At 44.4% G+C, this 10,212-nt stretch overlaps 1 protein-coding gene across 1 annotated transcript in view; it reads left to right on the top strand.

Moving 5' to 3' along the window:
• The window catches only part of LOC109908361 (copine-8-like), a 163,733-nt gene that overhangs the window by 93,585 nt on the left and 59,936 nt on the right, over positions 1 to 10,212 (top strand). Inside the window, exons 6-7 of the mRNA XM_031794749.1 lie at positions 8,226 to 8,267; positions 8,711 to 8,786. Coding sequence (XP_031650609.1) covers positions 8,226 to 8,267; positions 8,711 to 8,786 — 118 coding nt within the window. The remainder of the gene's footprint in view (positions 1 to 8,225; positions 8,268 to 8,710; positions 8,787 to 10,212) is intronic.

The following is a 10,212-nucleotide window of genomic DNA, read 5'->3' as shown; positions in this document are numbered from 1 at the left end:
CTAACCACAGTTGGTGGTCATCAGCTATCCTTTAGCTCGAAAAGCTATCGCCAGTTTTGTAAAACGCGACTCAGACCAGAGCATACCGGACCTATTTTCTCTCCATATCCCCGGTTTTCTACCGCAAGCTCTGGACATTTACACCTGGATCTTGCAGCTAGCTAGCTGCTATCCGAGTGACTATTGCTTACGTCGGCCCCGGAGCAAACATACATTTTTCCGGAGCTCCATCAGCCACTCCTGGGCTACAATCACCTATCCATACCCGTTTTACTGCCGACGCGGAGCCCCACCGGGCCTTCACGACTGGACTACCGACGTTATCTGCCCGAGGGAGTTATCCAACTGGCCCCTCCGTTGCGACGTTACCTGAACGCCCATCTGCGGCCCGCTAATCGTTAGCTGTCTTATCGGCTGCTATCTGAATAGGTCTATCGGACAATTTTCAATTTTTAGATAACTATATCTATTTTGACAATTGTATTGATCCCCTCTACCACCTGGAACACCACTAATCTACCGACGGAAACGCACGAGGTGGCTAAAAACAGACCTCCATCCTCTGCCAGCTTGCTACCGATGGTCCGGCTAGCTGTCTGAATCGCCGTGACCCCAACCAACCTCACTAGACCCTTATGATCCCTCGGCTATGCATGCCTCTCCTTAATGTCAATATGCCTTGTCCATTGCTGTTCTGGTTAGTGTTTATTGGCTTATTTCACTGTAGAGCCTCTAGCCCTGCTCAATATACCTTATCCAACCCTTCAGTTCCACCACCCACACATGCGATGACATCACCTGGTTTCAATTATGTTTCTAGAGACAATATTTCTCTCATCATCACTCAATGCCTAGGTTTACCTCCACTGTATTCTCATCCTACCATACCTTTGTCTGTACATTATACCTTGAAGCTATTTATGGCCCCCAGAAACCTCCTTTTACTCTATGTTCCGGACATCCTAGACGACCAATTCTCATAGCTTTTAGCCGTACCCTTATCCTTCTCCTCCTCTGTTCCTCTGGTGATATAGAGGTTAATCCAGGACCTGCAGTGGCTAGCTCCATTCCTATTCCCCAGGCGCTCTCTTTTGATGACTTCTGTAACCGCAATAGCCTTGGTTTCATGCATGTTAACATTAGAAGCCTCCTCCCTAAGTTTGTTTTATTCACTGCTTTAGCACACTCTGCACACCCGGATGTCCTAGCCGTGTCTGAGTCCGGGCTTAGGAAGACCACCAAAAACTCTGAAATCTCCATCCCTAACTACAACATTTTCAAACAAGATGGAACGGCCAAAGGGGGCTGTGTTGCAATCTACTGTAGAGATAGCCTGCAGAGTTCTGTCCTACTATCCAGGTCTGTACCCAAACAATTTGAACTTCTACTTTTAAAAATCCAACTCTCTAAAAACAAGTCTCTCGCCGTTGCCGCCTGCTAAAGACCACCCTCTGCCCCCAGCTGTGCTCTGGACACCATATGTGAACGGATTGCCCCCCATCTATTTTCAGAGCTTGTGCTGCTAGGTGACAATATAAGCTTGATGCCCTCAATCTCACACAAATGATCAATGAACCTACCAGGTACAACCCCAAAGCCGTAAACACGGGCACCCTCATAGATATCATCCTATCCAACTTGCCCTCTAAATACACCTCTGCTGTTTTCAACCAAGATCTCAGCTATCACTGCCTCATTGCCTGCATCCATAAGGGGTCAGCGGTCAAACGACCTCCACTCATCACTGTCAAACGCTCCCTGAAACACTTCAGCGAGCAGGCCTTTCTAATCGACCTGGCCCGGGTATCCTTCCTCAGCATCTTAAATAAGCATTCCCCATTCAAGACATTTAGAACCAGGAACAGATATAGCCCTTGGTTCTCTCCAGACCTGACTGCCCTTAACCAACACAAAAACATCCTCTGGCGTTCTGCATTAGCATCGAACAGCCCCCGTGATATGCAGCTTTTCAGGGAAGTTAGAAACCAATATACATAGGCAGTTAGGAAAGCCAAGGCTAGCTTTTTCAAGCAGAAATTTGCTTCCTGCAACACAAACTGAAAAAAGTAAAGTCCATGGAGAATAAGAACACCTACTCCCAGCTGCCCACTGCACTGAGGATAGGAAACTCTGTCACCACCGATAAATCCACTATAATTGAGAATTTCAATAAGCATTTTTCTACGGCTGGCCATGCTTTCCACCTGACTACCCCAACCCCGGTCAATTGCACTGAAACCCCACAGCAACTCGCCCAAGCCTTCCCCATTTCTACTTCTCCCAAATTCAGTCAGCTGATGTTCTGAATAAACTGCAAAATCTGGACTCCTACAAATAAGCCGGGCTAGACAATCTGGACCCTTTCTTTCTAAAATTATCTGCTGAAATTGTTGCAACCCCTATTACTAGCCTGTTCAACCTCTCTTTCGTGTTGTCTGAGATTCCAAAGATTGGAAAGCAGCTGCGGTCATCCCCCTCTTCAGAGGGGGGGAGACACTCTTGACCCAAACTGCTACAGACCTATATCCATCCTACCCTGCCATTCTAAGGAATTCGAAAGCCAAGTCAACAAACAGGTAATTGACTATTTCAAATCCCACCGCACCTTCTCTGCTATGCAATCTGGTTTCAGAGCTGGTCATGGGTGCACCTCAGCAACGCTCAAGGTCCTAAACGATATCTTAACCGCCATCGCTAAGAAACAATACTGTGCAGCCATATTCATTGACCTGGCCAAGGCTTTCGACTCTGTCAATCACCACATCCTCATCGGCAGACTCGACAGCCTTGGTTTCTCAAATGATTGCCTCGCCTGGTTCACCAACTACTTCTCTGATAGAGTTCAGTGTTTCAAATCGGGGGCCTGTTGGCCGGGACCCTGGCAGTCTCTATGGGGGTGCCACAGGGTTCAATTCTTGGGCCGACTCTCTTCTCTGTATACATCACTTCTCTGTATACGTCACTCTTGCTGCTGGTGGGTCTCTGATCCACCTCTACGCAGACGACACCATTCTGTATACTTCTGGCCCTTCTTTGGACACTGTGTTAACAACCCTCCAGGCGAGCTTCAATGCCATACAACTCTCCTTCCGTGGCCTCCAATTGCTCTTAAATACAAGTAAAACTAAATGCATGCTCTCCAACCAATCGCTGCCTGCACCTGCCCGCCCATCCAGCATCACTACTCTGGACAGTTCTGACTTTGAATATGTAGACAACTACAAATACCTAGGTGTCTGGTTAGACTGTAAACTCTCCTTCCAGACTCATATCCAACATCTCCAATCCAAAGTTAAATCTAGAATTGGCTTCCAATTTCGCAAACAAGCATCCTTCACTCATGCTGCAAACATGCCCTTGTGAAACAGACGATCCTACCGATCCTCGACTTCGGCGATGTCATTTACAAAATAGCCTCCAATACCATACTCAATAAATTGGATGCAGTCTATCACAGTGCCATCCGTTTTGTCACCAAAGCCCCATATACTACCCACCACTGTGACCTGTACGCTCTCGTTGGCTGCTCCTCGCTTCATACTCGTCGCTAAACCCACTGGCTCCAGGTCATCTACAAGACCCTGCTAGGTAAAGTCCCCCTTATCTCAGCTTGCTGGTTACTATAGCAACACCCACCTGTAGCACACGCTCCAGCAGGTATATCTCTCTGATCACCCCCAAAACCAATTATTCCTTTGGTCGCCTCTCCTTCGAGTTCTCTGCTGCCAATGACTGGAACGAACTACACAAATCTCTGAAACTGGAAACACTCATCTCCCTCACTAGCTTTAAACACCAGCTGTCAGAGCAGCTCACAGATTACTGCACCTGTACATAGCCCACCTATAATTTAGCCCAAAGAACTACCTCTTCCCCTACTGTATTTATTTATTTCTTTTGCTCCTTTGCACCCCATTATTTTTATTTCTGCTTTGCACATTCTTCCACTGCAAATCTACCACTCCAGTGTTTTACTTGCTATATTGTATTTACTTCGCCACCATGGCCTTTTTTTTGCCTTTACCTCCCTTCTCACCTCATTTACTCACATCGTGTATAGACTTATTTTTCCATTCTGTTTCATCATTTCATCTGTTGGAACCCTCTGCCCTTGTTCTTTTATTTTTTTCATTGGCTGTATGCGATTGTGATGCATGAAATGGGTTTTTCTGATCTTTCTGAACCAGCCATGTCATCCCATCTTCAACAGATGTTCTCAGTCATGTTGTCTCACGTCAGCCACCTGTAACAGCGAGTAAAATGCCGCTCTGGTTTTCCCGTCAGACTTTCATTACGCATATTAATTACAATGGAAATGTTGTGAGTTTTTAAGATCTGAGTTTGTAGTGCCATAGATAGAGATGTATGATGTAGTCACCGCGTTGTGACGTTGTTTTTCTGTTTCATCATTGACATAGAAGGGAAACGAGATTAAATTGACTTTGACAGGCGCATCAGTACGGAATCAACAGAGGAGCTGGTCTAATGTCAAAATACATCAGTTCCTTCTCGTGTCTGTCAATCAAAAGTTTAGGACAGGGGTTCTCTCCCTCTCTCCATGTGTTTAAGGCAGTATACATTACGGCAGGGATAGCAGGGTAGGACTGTGTTTCCCCCTCCTTGTTTGGGAGATGATAGCTGATTGACATGGCCTTGGGGGGGACCAATGTGATCTGTGTCTGAGTGATGTTGAGGAGAGGCTATGTCTGTCTGACCTCTCTCTCTCAGCTTGCTTCCTCCAACTTATTTTGGGAACTATAATTATCATGATGTGTTCCCCCCTTAAGGGGTTGTTGTCTACCTTTGGCAGGCAGGAGGAGAGGAACAACTCACTCCAAAAAGTTTGAGAAACTCTTTCTGTCTTCACTTTATCTCCTCGGATATAAACTTCCATCTGCACTCACAAATTCAGTTTCTATTAAATGTAAAATCAATTAAACGTTACATTCATCAGTGGGTCTTTATGTGCGTATCTCCACTACATTTAAACGTCATATTCATGGTGATTACAGAAGGCTGTTTCAGACTTATTCGCTTTATTTTCTTATTATTTTCAAAGAATGTAATTAGCGTGCATTCACTCAACAAAAAAACATGAAATTCTCTTGATAGGATAATTTATTTTTGTATTTGTTTCTATCCCCCCCTTAAATGCTCTTCTGAAACATTTTCCATGTCTGTTCACTCAAACATTCATCTCAAGGGTGTTATGTGAACCTCTCTGGCTATGATTGATTTAATTATCAGTGTTGCTTAATGCGTACTGAGGTTTAAATGGCCTGTATCACTGATGTGGAAACCAAACTCACAGTCAGACTTCTAAAAGTCCAGCTCCCAGGCATCTTAAAGGGACAATTTGGGATTGATTGGTACAGTCGTTCCTCAATTAAACGTTTTGAGATTATGCCGCGGGACTTAGAGGTTATTTGTGGTTTAGTACATTACCCTGCATCACTGCTTCATTGCTCCAGACCACCACAAGGGGAAGCTAAAGCACTGATTACACTTTTGGGTCCCAAGGCGCTAATGTGTCTCTAACTGACAATGAATGGGCTACATAAACCAAATCGGAACTGATAATTGTGCACGACATCAAAATTGAATTTCAATAAACTGAATTATGAGGATGAAGACGGTGATTGAATTTAGAACAATAGTGTAAGAATTGGTCTTCCTCTGTCCTGCACGCGCACACCCAGAAAAATACACATATTTTTTGTTACTACTCATCAGTATTACTTACTAAAACTGTTGTTACACTAAGGTTTTTATTGTAAGAGAAACTAAAATGTTCAATTACATTCCATGATATTCTTAAGATACATGTGTTGACTGAATATTAGCAGGAAGTGATGTCTGCTAAATAATCAAGTTGAAGACACAGTCATATAGCCTCGGCACCTACATAAAGCTGAGTGACTCAGTCATAGAGCCTCGGCACCTACATAAAGCTGAGTGACTCAGTCATATAGCCTCGGCACCTACATAAAGCTGAGTGACTCAGTCATATAGCCTCGGCACCTACATAAAGCTGAGTGACTCAGTCATATAGCCTCGGCACCTACATAAAGCTGAGTGACTCAGTCATATAGCCTCGGCACCTACATAAAGCTGAGTGACTCAGTCATATAGCCTCGGCACCTACATAAAGCTGAGTGACTCAGTCATAGAGCCTCGGCACCTACATAAAGCTGAGTGACTCAGTCATATAGCCTCGGCACCTACATAAAGCTGAGTGACTCAGTCATATAGCCTCGGCACCTACATAAAGCTGAGTGACTCAGTCATATAGCCTCGGCACCTACATAAAGCTGAGTGACTCAGTCATATAGCCTCGGCACCTACATAAAGCTGAGTGACTCAGTCATATAGCCTCGGCACCTACATAAAGCTGAGTGACTCAGTCATATAGCCTCGGCACCTACATAAAGCTGAGTGACTCAGTCATATAGCCTCGGCACCTACATAAAGCTGAGTGACTCAGTCATAGAGCCTCGGCACCTACATAAAGCTGAGTGACTCAGTCATATAGCCTCGGCACCTACATAAAGCTGAGAGACTCACTCATTCATGGCTTTGGGTCAAAATAAATAAGTACCACCATTCTTTCTGATTGTCATTTATAAAGACATTTTATGGTTATCCTGACCTGGATGCAATGTATTATAATCTCTAAAAGGACACACAAAAAAAAGATAGCGCTGCTCTGAGACAAGCATGGGGAATGGTCTTGGTAAATCAATGAGATTTTTATTTTCACTGAATCTCCGTTTGGGTATTGGTTAGACTAGAATTAGTGTGTGGAAATGTTAAGATTATTTTGCTCTTACTGTAGTACTGTAACCTACTCCCGACCGGTCACGTTGTACAGTGCCATTATGGGCTATTGTACAGCGCCATTAAGACAATAGATACTTTGTGAAAGGAAGGAAGAACCACTGTACATCGAATTTTGGAGTTTTTAAATGACTGATATATTAGACTATTGATTACTAAAGAATATAACTTATAAAATGCCTCATGAGCTTAGCTCAGCTGTCTTACTCCATCACAACCATAAATATGTTGTCTCTAGCCACATCCCTCAACTGTTTATCAAACAAACAGCCACATTGTTTGAATCCCAGATTGGCCAATTCAATTCGAAAGACTCCAGTCATTCTAATGACGCTTTCTGACACACACACTAACCCATACACACTAACCCATACACACTAACCCATACACACTAACCCATACACACTAACCCATACACACTAACCCACACACACTAACCCATACACACTAACCCATACACACACACACTCACTAACACACTCACACTAACCCATACACACTAAACCATACACACTAACCCATACACACACACTCACTAACCAATACACACTAACACACATACTAACACACTCACTAACACACTCACTAGCACACATACTAAAACACTCACTAACACACACACACACTAACCAATTCACACTAACACACACTCACTAACACACACACACTAACCAATACACACTAACATACTCACTAACACACTCACTAACACACACACACACAAACCCACTCACTAACACACTAACACACATACTAACACACTCACTAACACACACTAACCCATACACACTAACACACCAACACACACCAACACACCAACACACACACTATAAGACACCAACACACACTAACACATTCACACTCACTAACACACACACACTAACACACACATACTAACACACTCACTAACACACTCACTAACACACTAACACACACTCACTAACACACACATACTAACACACTCACTAATACACTAACCCATACACACTAACACACTCACTAACACACTAACACACTCACTAACACACTAACACACACTCACTAACACACACTCACTAACACACACACTAACACACTAACCCATACACACTAACACACTCACTAACACACTAACACACACTCACTAACACACATACTAACACACTCACTAACACACCAACACACACACACCAACACACACACACTAACACATACACACTCACTAAAACACATACTAACACACTAACACATACACACTCACTAACACACACACACACACACACACACACACACACACACACACACACACACACACACACACACACACACTAACACACTCACTAACACACACACACTAACACACCAACACACACACCTTCCTAATCTCTGGGTGTGTTTTTGTTTTTCAGGACGATCAAGGCAGAGGTGTACGACTGGGACAGAGATGGCAGGTTAGGAGACTACACACCCAGAATAATGGTTTTCTTCACATTATGTTCCAGGCGGGGAACGATTTATACATGCTACAGTATGACGTGTGTTATGTTCCTCGTTATGTTTTACAAGATTAAGCACTTTCTCAACCCTCAACCTAAAAGCCTTCATACTACATACATCCCTATCTTTAATTATGTCAACTGCCAACTCAATACACCATGAAGACAACCTCTTAGCATCAGCTACCCGGAACCACATTCCTATTCACACGATGATAGTGGTTAAAACCATCATTTACAGTGAAATACTTCTTTATTTTTACAACACTGCTATATGTTTCAGCAGCTTCATTCCTATACTATTGAGACATTTTACACAATACATCCCATTATACTTCAACACCCTCCCAGGAGGGAATGGCTATTTAGTTGTTGTTGTTGTTTATTTTACCTTCCAGCCATGACTTCATCGGTGAATTCACCACCAGCTACCGAGACCTGTCCCGAGGCCAGAGCCAGTTTAATGTGTACGAGGTGAGTGGAGATGGAGGGAGCACTCATCCTATTGTGTTCACACTAAAAACGTTATGTCTCCCACGGGCATACACTTAAAAAACAGACCGCAGGTCCTTGTAGGCTGGAAGTAGAAAATAAACACAATCTTACCCAGTCAGGAGATGTACAGTACATTACTACAATATTAGCATTAGCGCTAGTGTCTACTCAACCTTATTTCTAGTATTAGCATAACTTCTCCCTTGTGCCCACAGAGTTTGGCTATGGTAATAGCCTACTTGGACAGCATAGTGGATGAGAATTAGAAGGAGATGGAAAGATACAGTGCGGGGCTAGAGGGCCAGACCTTGATTAGACTTCTCCCTGCATGGATATTAGGCCTACTACCTGGCCCCCTGTGTCTGCGTCCCAAACAGCACCATGTTACCAATGCAGTGCACTACTTTTATTGGCCCAGGTCAAAAGTAGCATCTTATTGTAGCCAATAAGGGGTGCCATTTGGGACACAGCCAGGGACTATATTGAAGTGGATATAAGAACGTTAGTCCCTGGCCTAGTTTCTGACTGGTCCCGTACGTTAGCAACTCAATTACGTCATGGACCTGGCTTTAGTTAGGGAGAGATGGAGGGAGAGGGGAGAGAGGTAGGGAGAGATGGAAAGAGGGGAGAGAGGTAAGGAGAGATGGAGAGAGGTAAGGAGAGATAGAGATAGGGAGGGAGAGATGGAGAGAGAGAGGGGGAGGGAGAGATGGAGAGAGGTGTGGAAAGATGGAGAGAGAGAGAGGGGAGAAGGGGAGTTAGGGAGAGATGGAGAGAGGTAAGGAAAGGGGGGAGGGAGGGAGAGAGAGAGAGAGAGACAGAAAGAGACAGAGAGAGACAGAGAATATATGTTAGGAGACCTGTGTTGTATGATATGATACAGTATATTAAGTCTGTAGGGGGAGATGATTAGTGAAGCCTGGGTCTTTACCAGGCCAGGAGGAGAACCACGACACTATGACAGAGAGGATAGAGAGGCCTGGGTCTTTACCAGGCCAGGAGGAGAACCACGACACTATGACAGAGAGGATAGAGAGGCCTGGGTCTTTACCAGGCCAGGAGGAGAACCACGACACTATGACAGAGAGGATAGAGAGGCCTGGGTCTTTACCAGGCCAGGAGGAGAACCACGACACTATGACAGAGAGGATAGAGAGGCCTGGGTCTTTACCAGGCCAGGAGGAGAACCACGACACTATGACAGAGAGGATAGAGAGGCCTGGGTCTTTACCAGGCCAGGAGGAGAACCACGACACTATGACAGAGAGGATAGAGAGGCCTGGGGGGGAAGAGATGGGGAGAGATGGGAAGGCTACCTTTGACTTGATATTCAGCACAGTTCACCAAACACTTGCACATTGTGTGAATGTTAAATCAAATTTGATTTGTCACTTGCTTCGTAAAC

The sequence above is a fragment of the Oncorhynchus kisutch genome, linkage group LG17, assembly GCF_002021735.2.
Source record: "Oncorhynchus kisutch isolate 150728-3 linkage group LG17, Okis_V2, whole genome shotgun sequence".
NCBI classification, from domain to species: Eukaryota; Metazoa; Chordata; class Actinopteri; order Salmoniformes; family Salmonidae; genus Oncorhynchus; species Oncorhynchus kisutch.
Note: the sequence above shows the minus strand (reverse complement) of the source record. Positions and strands in the feature narration are given on the sequence as shown.